At 37.3% G+C, this 15,589-nt stretch overlaps 1 protein-coding gene across 2 annotated transcripts in view; it reads left to right on the top strand.

Moving 5' to 3' along the window:
• fibcd1b (fibrinogen C domain containing 1b) overlaps positions 1–10,540 on the top strand; it is a 65,163-nt gene extending 54,623 nt beyond the window's left edge. For both annotated transcript variants that reach the window (XM_077738121.1, XM_077738120.1), the window contains 2 exons: positions 8,606–8,785; positions 9,645–10,540. In XM_077738121.1, coding sequence (XP_077594247.1) covers positions 8,606–8,785; positions 9,645–9,910 — 446 coding nt within the window. In that variant the 3' untranslated portion in view covers positions 9,911–10,540. The remainder of the gene's footprint in view (positions 1–8,605; positions 8,786–9,644) is intronic.
• The last annotated feature ends 5,049 nt before the right edge of the window (positions 10,541–15,589 follow it).

Genomic DNA, 15,589 nt, shown 5'->3' with positions numbered 1-15,589 from the left:
TGTTCCAGACTGTTAACTTACGATACAGGCTATTAAGAACGTTTTGTTCAGTGTCTCTTTAAGAAGCCATGATCAACATGTACACTCCATTAAAAAAAAATCTGTCTCACAGCACTGAGATTCATGATTATAAAATATTTAATGCATCTCCGGGCGTTAAAACCTGTCAAAAAAACATGTTTAAGTCTTAAACATGCCTATATGCTTATTAGGTCATACCTTAACATGGGCGACTTGAATTATTAATCAATAATAGTTGTTTTTTCTGATGCTTTGATTGTGCCGTAGTGGCATGAAAATGAAATATTTAAAAGGAGTTGTCATCAATAGTTATTACTATTTATTATTCATTATTTCTAAAACTTTAAGGCTTTTGTAAGATGATGCCTGGCGGTTAATTAGTGATGAACACGTAGCCATGTCTTGTCAAGCTAATACTGCTCCAGGCTCCCTTTAGACACTTGTTCGATCTGGATTCTTGTAACATTTAAAAAGAAAACAAAAAAACTGAAATCAGAATATCAAACAGATGGCTCCAAGGCTTTCTTTTGGTTCCTGTTGTCCAGCGTCCTCATGGGTTCTTATCTCATCTGCATTCTGTCAAGCTCCCCTGTCTATTTTTTTCTTGAAGGGGAGTAGGGTTGTCAGTTCACACACTCTCGCAAAAGCAAGGTCAAACCCCTCAGGGCGGCAAATTAAATGCAAGTGTCCATCGGTTACAAGTAGGTCTGATCTCGTATCTGTCAGTCGTGTCGTGTACAAGGTCTTCTTTCATCGGAACGTGGATTCCTATGATTGTTCTGAGCTGTGCGTCTTAAATGGTAAAGATTCTTAAATTTGAAGTATCATGAATATTAAAGAAGATTCAGAAATTCTAATTTGAAAATCAAGACTGGTAAAAATAGACACCAAATTATGATTTGATGATGGTGAACTCCATAATTCCTTTCCAAAACCACCAATCCCGCTAAGTTGTCCAGTTCATGAAGCAGCATAACATACAACCATGTAGTCACAACACCATCATCATCTTTCATGGTATATTTTTACATTTAAAGTACATGTAACTTGACACATTCACCTTTTTTTTATCAGTACACCATATAATATTATTTCCACAGTCTTAAAATCAATCCCATACTTTCTAAGTAAATAAGTATTAAATTAATCTGCTTCCCAAAATTCATTTTACAACCACCATCACACATTTTACATTAGAAAGATCTCACTGTAGTCAAACTAGCAAGGAATACTATGTTCCAAAGTTAATGGAGTTAATGTTTTTGGATTTTACAATCACATAACATAACCATCTTGGTGAAAGTATCGTAATTAAAAAGCACACCTCGTCTATCATTCCAGTTAATGTGTCATCACGTTGGCTTTTTTTAAAAACAATTTTTACTACTGTCTCCTCAGTGTTAAATTATCCGCATAGCATTATTTTATGTTTCATGCTTGACGTCATTGATGACAGGGCAGGAAAATGGATGTCGTGGGTGGGCAATGTGGTGATAAAGTCGAAATTTGTTGTTGTGTTGCTAAATCATTAACAAGTGCCAATATGTATGACACTAGCCATTATTAAGGAAAACATAATCCTTGGGGATCCCTATTAAATGTGGTAGGTGCTGTGAAAAGAATTGTTTCTCTTTGTATTGAAGAAGAAGTAAGACTATTCGTGGTAAAAGTAGAACTGACAAACTATGGGGGGAGAGTAACAGGTCTATTTTCTTACCGCATGAAGAAGTAGAATGGAATCGATCACAATCTGACTGTTGTGGTTCCCTGAGAAGACATTCATGCAGGTTGGTGTTTGGTGTTGAATCCAAACGACTTTGTATTTCTCTTCCATGGTTGAGACACTCTCACAAATCATGAATGGTATCTCTTTTCCTGGATGGGTAATAAAACTGGTTTAGATACAGTGAAGGAAGGAATCTGCCTGCAAAAAAACACACTTGATAGTATTCCATTTCATTGCAAAAATAGTTTTATGGACACTTTAAAACCTAATGTGGCTTTTTTTTAACTAGATACTAAATAATTGTTTGTGTGTATGGTATTAAAGACTACTTAATTTGTAGAGATATTGTAAAATACAGTTAAGGTGTATACAGTGTAGTTGTTATGTAGATATTTGAAAGTTGAATATGTGATACCAGTCGATACAGGCGGCGCACTTGTTTCCCTCGCTTGTAGTTGTCTCTGAGCTCACACCGTCAGCGTCAACAAGCGACCGAGCGTGCCGGCATTCATTCATTTGGAATGAGTGCTGGGAGGTAATGCTGGGCCAAGTGACAGCTGGCGGGAGCAGAGGAGGGAGTTGAGCCAACTAAAGTTCAGTGGAAACTGAGCTGGTCCTGGAAAGATTCAACACCCGTGTTGCTTTATCCATGAGTAAAGTTAAGGGTGCTGTAAAGTTACTGAGTTATGATTTGTGGTCTTATCAGGAAACATTGGAGAGCACTGGAGGATCTGGTCCAGGTCCTGGTTTTTCAGTTCTAAGCAAGTTTTATCAAGTATGTTTTTCAAATATGAATTTTTATAGTTGTAGTTCTTCTTTGTGGGTAGTAGACATGCACTTGTGTACTCGTCCTGGTGTGTAGCCATAGAAAGTACTTATGATGTTGCTCAAAGTGGTCCTCAGTCTGTTCAGGTCTGTATGCCCAGATATATGAACAATTTGAGGAAATATTGGTAGCAACTATTCCCCATTTAAGTACTGTTTAATATCTAAGTACTGTTTAATATCTAAGTACTGTTTCATATCTAAGTACTGTTTCATATCTAAGTACTCTTTAATATTTAAGTACTCTTTAATATCTAAGTACTATTTAATATCTAAGTACTGTTTAATAACTAAGTACTGTTTAATATCTAAGTACATTTGACTGGCGACCAAAAGACCGGGGACCAAAAGGGACCAAAAGACTGACGACCAAAAGACCGGCGACCCTAACTTTACCCAATGGAGGTCTTAAGAGATTTAAGGAAGTCATGTATCCTCGTATGATCCTGGTCTGCAAGTCTAGGTTTCTTGGGGATGACAAAATGCTTATTTTGAGTTAAAATGCAAATTATAATAGCAACAATATGGTTCTTTCTAGTTACCATGGTATTCTGCTTTTCCTGTCAAATATGTTTGTTTCCTCTGTATTGTTGTATCCGCAATTTACAATGTCAAAAAGCTTTCTGTTTGTATATCTTTTGAAATACAAAGTCATTATCTGCCATTCATCTGTTTACCGCTACAGGAAATTGAAATAACAGCTTTTAAAAATCGACGTCTTTAAATCCCTTTGACCAAGGGGTAAACAAAACTAATCGTCAAATGTCATCACCATTTTTTTTGCAGTAATACTCCCAACAAAAAGTAGCTCTTTATATAATATATTCCAACAAAAAAAAAAGTAAGTATTTCAAAACTGGATGCAACATTGCTCCTAAGATGCGTAATGAGGGCGCTGTGGGCAAAGTGAACAAACACTCCCGCAATAATTATTCCCAAGTTAGACTCCGCCTGGGGAAGAAGCGAATACCCAACCACTACGCCATAAAATACACAGGAACGTTCTTCTTCTTCCCAAGCAGAAAGAAAATTACACCTCGTTTGGTATTCAGTCATTTCCATCAAAACTCCAGCCGCCCTCATGGGATCAAGATGTTGTTTTATTTTCCACTTGTCCTATTTACCACTCAAATAACATACACCGGCAAAGTAAACCCAAATAAACAAAAAAATGCGAGTTTTCTAAAACCTCCTTCCTCTCTTGCTACGTCCCCCCCGGAGATTTAAAAGAGGGGATGGCCTCGATAACCAACAGGCAGGCTTTTTGGTGGGGATCCACCATGGAGGGACAAAAAGAAAGATGTGACAGAATCAGACAATTATTTTCTTTCTTTCTTTGTCCCGCCAAATGTCACCGGCGCCTTCGGGAACAGGACGGCGGCGGCGGCGGCGGTGGGGTCTTAGGGTGTCACAGTTCAGCGCGCACCTGTCTGTTCTTTTCTTCTTTCCTTTTCATGTCAGGTTGGCTCGAAACGACAATAGCAAAGCTTTTTTTTGCTTTACCCTTCAAAGCGGATGACGTTTGACGGCAAGGAACTAAGTAGGCTCCGCCCCCCCCAGGCTATGCACCCTTACCCCCTGGCTAAGGAAACGGGAAGTGAACTTTAAGAAGTACAACCTTGTTGTACTTTTCCCGGAACATATTCAAAGTGGGTGAGGAGTTAACATTTGCATGGCGACGCTAAAAGTCACGGTTTGATACTTAATTCATTTTTTTTATTGGTCTGCAGGAAATGATTAAAGTGGGATTTGAAAATGGCCGAGAAGTTAGTTGAACATTTTCAATTCAATGCAGGAAACTGTAGACTTTTTTTAATTCTTTTTTTCGTGTTTTAGTTCAAAAATAATTTTGTAAAATCTAAAAAATATATACAAATATTTTCTATTTTCCACTAGGACTTTTGGTCGCCCGGACGTTTGGTTGCCCGGACGTTTGGTTGCCAGGACGTTTGGTCACCCGGACGTTTGGTCACCCGGACGTTTGGTTGCCTGGATGTTTGGTCGCCCTGGTGAAGATAATTTTGACAGCTGGTTTCATCAGTAGATATTTATATATATTAAACTCTCATGAATATAATTTTGTGAGCTGGTTTCAACAGTAAACTCTGTCATGTTGTCAAACGTCCGGGCGACCAAACGTCCGAGTATACATGCTGTGAAAAAATAGAGGCTAACTTGGCCACATTTGCAAATATTCTCCAACCACGATGGAAGTAAAGCTTCACATAGATATGAAGTCAAAGAAAGGAAGTGAAAGTGTTTGGGGGAGGAAGGCGGGGGAACTTAGAAAAAAAAACACAAAAGCTTGAGTTATGATGATGCAAAGATGGGAGCTGCTTCTCTCCTGTCGAGTCGTCTCAGAGCTACCCCCCAGGCAACAGAGGGGAAAAAGCATGATGAATAATTAACTGGGAGAAATGTCACGACCGACTCTGAAAAGTGTAATCATTCCTGTGGTGAATTTGGGGGATCGTCTGGCTTAACATGACTTTGTTTTTACCTTATTTATACTAGTACGGCATCCACACCACTATGTATTTGAAGGAGCTCGAATAAGGCACTAAAATGCAGGTATTGATTCGCAAATATGTAAAAATTGTGCACTGATAATGCGCAATAATTGAAATTTAGTTAAAAGTCTGGAAACAAAATAGCCAAGTCGTTGATTATTATTTTTTTTTTTAGTCTATGATAGCTTAAGTCTCCATTAAAGCGTGAACTTTTTGCGTTATGGCATTTCAATAGTAGTAAATGACTAATGAGTCCTTTGGTTTTCCAAATAAGCTAAATTTGTCCCTCCTGTTGAAAAAGAAGCTCAGCTGTGGAAAAGAAGTTATGGATCATTGTGACCCACTTTAAGGATATAATTGCAGATATACATCATCTTTTATAGACGGAACAATGCTTTGCTCCCATGTGGAGCGCTTCTAAATTTAATACCGGCCTATTTTTTTTTTTAAGTCTTGGTGGGTGTCTTATGATAATATTTTAACATAAGATTTTAACAAAAGGATTTAGATGGCACATTTTTCATACTATTTGGTCCTTTTTATTTTCTTTAAAATGACTCCATTATTTATTTTTATGTTATTTCACTTGATGGATTTTAATACTGTAATGAATATGCAGTATGTACATTTAAATAGACTAAAAATATGAGATATGTATTGCTATTAGTTCAAGTTATTTTTACTTTAAATAAGTAAATTGATATATTTGAGTTTTTTGTGCGCTTCTAGTTTAAATCTAAAATAGAATTATAATTATATTTCAATTAAGCTCATAAAGGATTGACATATGTGCAGGTAATAATTAGTTTCAATACAAAAAATACTATTACATTGTATTTAAATGTTTACACTTTTGAAAATTCAATACTTTCAAGAATTATTTGATAAAAAACAATATCCGTATTTACCCTAAAATATTCTAACGAGCATATTATCATATTTATGACAACTACAACATCATTTTTTCAGTTCCTGCTACTCCAAGTCATGTAAATAATTTCTTTTACAATTTGTATTATCTTCTTATGTCACCCCACAAAAGTTTTCCCACAAAAAAACATGGAATCAAAACGCGGGTGTCAGATTTTGAGTCCTCACTAAATAAATAAATGCCACATTGAGAACAGAAATAGTTAGAAATTGTTCTCCTTTGAAAAAAAAAACTAAAAGCATCGCTGCGCCATCCGCCTCAGGGGAGCGCCACCCTGTGGAGTCATTTGAAAAACTTCAAAAGACTTACGGGCATTTTTGATTTCAGGAAAACCACCCCCAAAAAAATAATAATAATGATAATCTAGATGCACATAAACACATGCACACGCAATACTATTTATAAAACTGTGAGAGTGTATTTACATAACTTTAATTCTGTCTCTAATTAAAGCCCCAGAGAATCCCCTGCTCGACTCTAATTTGGAATAATTAAAGAGCAACACAAGCAAAGTAGCAGCACGCACGTCTCCCCCTTCGCAATCTAAACGCTCAGGTGTACCTCCCTTTTAATTAAATGCTATTGTTCAAAACGTACTCGCATGAGAAGGATTTCCAGGTATTTTGCTTGCTGAATTAACACCCCCGAATGAGATTGCTCCATCGGGGATCGGCTTTTTAGCGATGTCACAAATAGAAAACTGGAAAAAACAACAGAAAAAATATATATATCAACTCATGCAGGCTAGAGATGGCCTTCACGCTTATTAAATGCAAAAAGATATTTTGAAATAGGAAGGCTCAGTGGGTTATTTAGCCATTGGTGTTGCTCCAAGATGGATGCTGAAGTTTGCAATAGATATTTTCGAGGTTTGTGTGTTAATTTGTGGAGATGGGTGATGCTGCTTTATGATCTTGACTGAGTAAACATAATAGTCGGATGGAAACTAAATTATGAGCTATGAATTGTAATCTAAAAGTTCGGACTTGGGGATTTTTAGCATTGTTGGGTTTTGATGTGTTTTTGTGGGATGAGATTTTGAGAATAGTTTTGGTGCTTAATGTCTATTTTAATTGGGATGTCAACTATGAATAGGAAGTGGCCACACATTTGTACCATTTTAGATATAATATTTAGATTTTTTATTAAATAAATGGATTAAAAGAACTGGATTAAAAGCCCTGAAAAATCTGTTTTTTCTAGATCTAAAATATTTTTTTTGCCTTAGCTTTTTTATATATAATTTTACATTTTCCAAACTGATTTTTAAACCAAAAACACAGAAAAAAATGATTAAAAATACAATTACTAATTTAAAAGGGGGGAAAATCAGGAAATGTATATACATCTATACTCTGCATTTTAATTTGACCTAAAACATAAAGTAAATTTTCCCCTAAGTCACATTTTGTCATCATTATCTGCAATATTACCACATTATTTTCCAGGAGTATCTGTTAAAGTGAAAGCTCTTCACATTTTGACAACAGTTAAAGCCTCCTATCACCGTGAAAGGACTCGGCGAATCCTAAAGTAAAGGTGTCGTATCTCAGCTTAAAGCGCACCTCAAACTCTTGAAATCTCTCAGCACGAGGGCATTATTTGTGTCCCCCCTACTGTCGGATGTTGTGTTTGAGAGACCCGCCGTGTGTCTCCGCCGGCGTCTTTGATCAAGCCGTGAGAGACGTACCCGGCCTGGGAAACATCACTCCTAACGCAGCAGGTGCTTGGGAAAGCTTTTCTAGCGTCTGTGTCTTGACACCCTCAATTTTCAAGAGTGAGTAACAATTAAAAAGGTCGTTTGACGTACAGCGGTGAAGCCTTCGGTTGTTGTTTTTCTTCTTCGCTCTACCCAGAGAAACCTGTCAAAAAAAATCTCAGTTTATGTGGTATGGCAGTGACAATCCACCCACCACATTGGATGGAAAGCAAACATCATCATTCATTCAGTCAAAACTAACAAATGTCAACCTGATATAAATGAGTTTTGTGGATGGGGAGATGGGATTTATTTAGATTTTAACATATTCAGAAGTTATAATACTCAATCATAACTCATTCTGTAGTTGGATTTGTAACTTGGATTTTAGTAAAAGTTTCCATTGAGGTTTTTTCGTAAGTAGAGGTAACTTTGTATTGTTATAGTCTCTGTGTAAAAATGAAAAAAATATATATTCAGGGTATATTGCTTTGGACTTGTGACTTTTACTTTTGTACCCTTGTTGCTTGACTTTTATAGTTGCAGAATATAACTAGAACTTTTTTATGCTTGAAAAGGTTAGTGTGTATATTTTAATTAGCTCAGTGTGGTACATGGGACCAGATTGTACTTGAGGGACCATAAGTACAGTGCCCCAAAAAGTTTTTGGAAGAGTTTAAACCATTGGATGATTTTAAAGGTAGCTACCAACTTTGAAAGTTTGTGATTGGCTAGTAACCAGTTCTACATATGCCACATTTCAGACAGATTTGCCTTATGGGCGAGTATTAAAGTACTATTCAGTTATGTTTAACTTTAAATTACTGTTTGTTCTGTATTCTGTTTTGAATGTCTTTTTCCATCTAATTTCTGTATTATTTTTTCACCAACAGGTCTCAAGCAAATCCACGCTTTGTCCATTCAGGGCAACTATGAACTACGAATTGATTTGGAGGACTTTGAGAATGGTACAGCGTACGCCCAATACGGCACCTTCGGGGTTGGACTCTTCTCCGTTGACCCCGATGATGACGGCTACCCTTTAACCGTGGGCGACTACTCGGGAAATGCAGGTACTGAACTCAAACACTTAACTTAATTTGCGTTAGTGATGTTAAACAATCCATTTTTTTACTATTACTGTCATGAGGTAAGTTTGTGAAACTGCAAATTCTTTTTTTTAAAAAGTAACATTAAATAACTTGGTTTGAGGGGGTAATTCACAATTGCAAAAATCCCAACAATGCCACTTTCATCTCATCTCTCATTTTCTCCATCAAATTCTTGTCTTGTTCTTTTTCCGCTTCAATTTCCATCAACTAAGACTGCCTCAAACAATAATTTCAATTAGTCACTGATTCTTTTCTCTCGTGAGTTGACTAAACAGCTCCCAAATAAAGCATATGTTATGCTACCTACTATCAGCTTAACATTCTAACTGGAAAACAGCAATGGAACCCAAACCAATCCACCTATCAACATCCAATCGCACGACTCCTCTCATCCTTCTGCTGTCAATTCAAATAACTTCATCCATCTCATCCAACCACCTCTCCCACTTCAACTAGCTTGGCCAACTGGCCTTCCAAACCCCAGAACATCCTCCATTTCCATCTACCATCAAATTCACCAGCAAATTTCTGGTGACCAACATTTCTGCAAAAAAATCCAATAACTGAATATTGGCACTTTCGAAACCCAATCAGGATCCCTCCCCACATTTCAAAAGCCCACCAGCCTGTAAAAAAAACCCCTTAAATCCTCAAAGAACTGTTATCCACGGGGTTCCAATCAGACAAAAAAATGGCGTCTCCAAGCCAGGAATTGACGCTAATTACTTCTGTTTCTGTCACTACCACTATTTGTCTATCACCGCCCCTTCCATCCCTTCGTCATGTCGCCAATCCCTTCCCTCTCCCGGGCCCGCTACAGGCGACTCGCTCCTGAAGCACAACGGCATGAAGTTCACCACCAAGGACCGCGACAACGACCACTCGGAGAACAACTGCGCCTCCTTCTACCATGGCGCCTGGTGGTACCGTAACTGCCACACATCCAACCTCAACGGCCAATACCTACGCGGTCAGCATACGTCCTACGCCGATGGCATCGAGTGGTCGGCGTGGACCGGCTGGCAGTATTCCCTCAAATTCTCCGAGATGAAAATCCGACCTACACGTGACCCGGAAAGCAAATGAGGCTCCGAACGGACCTCCTTGGTGTCGTTTAATTTGTTTTTTTCACCCCCACCACCAACTCCTAACTCCCTAACGTCTCCGCCCCACTATGTTGCTTCTTTTTGGGAACAAAAAGGATGTTTTAAACAAAACCGGCAAGGACCAAAACAGATGGAGGAAATGCTAATTGCTAAAAGGATCTCATTCCTGCAACCTGGGCCAATTTAGAGAATTGCTTATGGATGGTTAACCCCAAACTTTTTGAGTGAATGCACGTGATCATGAGCGTGCACGCCGGGCGGAAAAAACGAAAAAAAAAATCTTGAATTCAGTCGTCAGATGTCTGGACGCTTCTTCTTCGTTTAATCCCAAACTATCGGAGTTGCGTTGTTTTGATATATTTTAGTTGATATTTTGCGTTCCTATTATGCAAATGACACAAAAAATCAGCTTATAAATATATATAAATATATAGATATATATATACAAAGAATAATGTTACGGACACAAACGATGTTGGGGATGGAGATTTTTATGTTGTTTTATTTACATTGGTTAGTTGTTTTAATATTTCATATAAAATAGCACATTAGGGCCATGCTAGGAGGAGATAGAGTTGCCATTGGAAGGTTAAAAAGTTTTAATTTAACTTTTATTTTAAGGAACAAGCACATTAGAATATGGATCTTTTCAAGTAGTATTATTTTATTAGAGCAAAATATTGCAAAATCTATTTTTGAGGATTTTTTGCAGTTTTTTCCTCCATGGGAATTTTAAAAAAATGCCTCAAAAACAATTTTGGACAAAAATAACATAAACACTTGTTTATTCAAACTTCGCCGATTTTACAAAATATTGTAAAATCTATTTTTGGGGAATTTTTACAGTTATTTCTCTGAGGAAATTACATGTAAAAAAATTGCCTCAAAACCAATGTTGGAAAATATAACGTAAACACTTAAAGATGTTTATTCAAATTCCAATTGGCACATTTTCAAGAATTTTAGTTTGCAGATTTCATAGTCAAAAATCTTGCCTTTCTTAAAATTACTACTTTCCTTTCCTCATTTAATCTTCTCTTCCCAGCTTGGCCCTTTCTCTCCCTTCCCCTTTCTTTCGATGTACTACAAGCTTTAAAAAAAACAGGAAAAAAGTGTAGATTTGACTGTACAGCGTGTATGAATTTTAGAGCATGTCCGTTTTTTCTTACCAAGTTACAAAAAAAATCAAAAACAAACAAACTCAAGCACATGCAAAAACACACGCGAAAAAAATACAATCCAAATCCACAGACTTTTCGAAGAGACTCTCCACATTGCTGAGCGCTACCTAGTGGTGAATCGGATTATAGCACAGAAGGTGGCGTGTGGCCGCTAAAGCACACGCTCTCCAATGAACACGCAAGAACCTCCTTCGCTGTTTTTTTTTTAACGGTGGGGTGCGTGACAATGCGACAAACATGGCGGAAAAAGCCGCTCGAGTGGCAGTGGCTGGACTGAGTGCGACCGCGCATGCAAATGCGCTAACGTGCGTATGCACATGTGAGCAATGGCCAACAAAAGGCTGAGCCAGAAAGCGACCGAGACAAGACCAAGCTCCTTCCACACGTATCTAAATCTGGGTATTTTTTAATTATTAACTTTTATATTTTTCCCCCTGATTTTTGTTTTTTTAACATAAGTATATGAGTCACAGAAGTTTTGTAATTTGTAATGCTTCTAAATTAAATTACTCGTATTGTTGTCGAAATTTAAGGTATTTTTTCCAAAATTTAAAGTATTTTTTTCCAAAATTTAAAGTATTTTTTCCTAAGTTTAAAGCATTTTTTCAACTTCATAACTTAAAGATTGAATGCATCTTTTTTTAATTTTTATTTTAAGGATGTTGAGCCTGATAAAGGTTGAAATTGTCATTAAAAACACAAACTATAGTTGATAAATCTTAATATTTTATGTTTTAAAGTTTTTTAATTTTTGTCATTTTGAGGTGAGGCCTGTTGAGCCTGATAAAGGAAGAGATTTTCATTAAAAACATAAAGTATAGTTGATAAATCTTAATATTTTATGTTTTAAAGTTACATTTTTCTCATTTTTTGGTGAGATTTTCCCCAATTTTAGGTCATAATCATTCTTATAACCCATTTTTGTGTTTTCTTGGCAATAAAATCAACCAACAATACTCGTAAGCACAGAACCCCAAAACATAGAACAAAAAATCCACCTCAATTCTTTTTCAAGCAAATTATAAAATACCCCTAAGTACGTGTGGACAAGAGATCTCCGTCCAAGTCACATGACGCTTGCGTCCAATCTCCACCGCTTTGTTGCTCTTAGTATTGAGCCAACAGAAAGTTTCCCACTCTGTTCATAGACGGACCTTTTACTTATCGTGATTGTGAACCAAATGGAGTGGCTTTGGCCCACTGGTACTGTGTTGAACTGCTCTTACTTCCACCCTAACCCAGCCCAACTTCTTCCTCGCACCACCCGAAAACCACACCACGCCACGTTGTGCTTCTTGTATACGTTGCTGCTTTGTTGAATAAACGTTGGAGCCCACACTTCCCCTTGATAATTTTGATGACTTTCCATCAGGAAATAATCAAATGCCATTCCCAAAAGTTCCCCAAATTTCCCTAGAAAGTTTCCCCATACTCCTTTAAACCCTTCCTAGTGCAACAGTGTTTTTACCCATCAAAAAAATCCATCCACAACCCAACCAAAAACTCCCCAACTTTTATAAAATGTCTCTACACCTGCAAAAATGTCCTCTAGACCTTCTTGCAAATCCCCCAACCTCACAAAACTTCCTAAAATACCCCTCCACTGTCTTTTAATCCACCTGAATCTCCCAAAAGAAGCCCCCAAAACTCCAAAACATCCAAAAATGTCCCCCAAATTAGGCATTCTTCTCCAAAGATTCCTTTCTTCTTACCCTTTCCTTCTTCCCTGTGAACTGCTAGCGATTTATGTTCTCTTTTCTGGGGGCTGAATCTTGATTGTGTGTTTTATTGTTCTCGTCAACATTTAATAAATGTTCACATTTTATAAATGGAGGACAGGGAGGCCTCAAATTGTCTCTTCCTTGCGCTAAACTGCTCATTAGGGACAAACTCTGATCTTCTTCCTTGATTAAAAACATTGATTTTTTGGTTTAATTTAGACTCTGAAGCGCGTTTCACTTAGGAAACCTGACATTTTGGTAAACGTGTCCATCACAAATTATTCCGGAGAATCTATGCAGCAAAAGGACAATGAGAGACTTCCACATTGGCTTGAAGCTGCTATTTTTATGGCCATATTTCTCATTTTCACGAGTTCTTTTACTGCCATGGATTTCCATTAATTACAATAGGACGTTTCTATCTTGAAAAATTCCTATTCCGACCGTCAAATAAACTGACGAGGTGGAAATCCGAATATAGAAGTCAAATAAAACTGACTTTTACACGCATTCAAATGCTTTTAAAGCACCCTTTTAAAATCCTAACCTCAAAAAAATCTACCTTTTCAGACAGTTTGTCTTTTAGGTTTGCCATATTTTATTGTCAGACAAAAAATGTCTACCTAAACTTAGTTATACTTAATTAAACGTGTCCTAGTGGGTGAAAAACAGATTTAGGATTCCATTTTTTAGTCATTGTCGGCCACATTGCTAATAATAGACAACCTGATAAACTGCAATATAGTGGTGGATCACTTTTTCTACCATCTGTAGCAATTACGCACTACTCTCGTCTTCTCTGCGCAGCAGCAATCAAATGGCGTGCAGCAAATAAAATCCAAACCTAGTAGCTCTGTCCACTCTTATGTTTTTTTGTGTTTTACAGCATGTTTTACATGAAAAATTACAGGGAACATTAATCTGGGCTATATATTGATATATAAATCTGATTAAGTTTAAAGCAACTTCTACAAATCGTTCCATCTCAGTCCTTTTTCCGACCACTCAAAAATCAACATGTATAAAACTGTGTCTCATCTTTTTTGACTATCCTTGACATGCATGCCACTGTGGTACCATGTTTTCCGCCTCCCGCGCCCGATGGTGATAAATACTTAAAAACGGGACACATTGACAAAAATCTAAACCGCCTGCATTCAATTCAAGCGGGGGCCTTCATAAGCTATCAAACTTTGATGATAACAAATGTTCTCACAATTCTATTTTACATTTAAAGCCTCCTTCTTCTTGTGAAAACATGGTCGTTATTGTGGCCGGGACTCGCCCCCCGCCCCACCGCCGCTCCCTTGGGCTTTGACGCCGTCCTTCCGCCATAACAACTGCGAGTCGCCTTATCATTGTCAAAGCCACCGAGGAGACATGCTATCAGATTAAGCGCTGCAACAAAACGGACAGGATTTACCGTTCTATGCGGCAATACGACATGACGACAGCATCTTAAAACATCCTGGCCGGCGCTAGAGGATTAAAGTTAGGCCAATAATGGCCAGGGAAAGCTATACTAAAATCGGGAAAATCCGTAAAAAAACGAAAGATCGGATTTGTAGAAAATGTAGAACCTCAGGGGGAAAAATCTCAATGCGGTGGTCCAATATAAAATGCATAGTAACGAAGGTTCTACTTGTGAAGTCATGATTTAATTTAGTTCTTCTAGTTCCGATGATTGTATAATACATCAATTGGAATTGAAACTTGGAGTACAACTGATAGCATTTTAATGTGGAGGGAGTCTTGTCTCTTTTTGGAATGTTTTCAGACTGATGTTCAGTGAATATAAGAAAGTATGGAGCATGGAAATATGGCATAATTGGAGGAATCTAATGGTAAATATAATATACAGCTACTATTTACTGAAAGAGAACAAGGTGGCCATATGTATTGTAGAAAATGTATGTATGTATATTGTGGGATTTCGCTATTACTCAATGTTACTTTAAATCTTTCCACGTTAAAGAGTCCTCAAAAAAATGACTAAGTCTAAAAAAACTAGGCTAATTTATACCACTTGAATATATTTAATGCTATTTATGTCCCGTTATGTTATTCTACCTCAGAAGTACATTTGAAAAACATTTTTTACGTTAATTGTTACATTATTGTCCACGTTAGAGTCTGCAGGCCAAAAAAACAACAACTAAATCTTAAAAACTAGTCTAACTTATACCACTTGAATATCTTTAATGATATTAATGTCCTGTAATGTTATTCTACCTCAGTAGTACATCAGAAAAACAAAAAAATTGTCAGGTCGTCCAGACCCAATCCTTCTCATTTCCGTTTATACGTAAAAGCCACTAGTGGGGGTGAGGGATAGGGTTTTTTGGTGGCTTTTTTAGGCAGTTTTGAAGGATGTGGTGTCTTCAGAAAGCTGCCATCCAGATGGCTCACGCCTGACTTTTAGCCCATCAGTGGAGCAAAGCGCTACAGCAGAATATAATGACCTTGCAGAACTAAATACCTGGCAGACGCTGATAACCAGAGAAGCCCAGAGGGAGTTGAGGCAATGTCAGATCGACTTCACTCCCAGTGATGTTGAGTGTCAAAAGTGCTTCTTATTGCTAACCAGGAGACGTACGCCTAAGGGGAATTTGGCTTTTAACCCTTCCACAAATTCACATCTTCTGCAAAAAGTGCTGTGAAATAGTTAACATGTTGAAGATATGTAAATTAGTAAACTAATTTAATTGCACATGTAGAATTTGGGACTAAACTCCAGCTGTTTTTTGTACTATTTGT

The sequence above is a fragment of the Stigmatopora nigra genome, chromosome 17, assembly GCF_051989575.1.
Source record: "Stigmatopora nigra isolate UIUO_SnigA chromosome 17, RoL_Snig_1.1, whole genome shotgun sequence".
Lineage (NCBI taxonomy): Eukaryota > Metazoa > Chordata > Actinopteri > Syngnathiformes > Syngnathidae > Stigmatopora > Stigmatopora nigra.
This window is presented reverse-complemented; position numbering and strand designations above follow the sequence as displayed.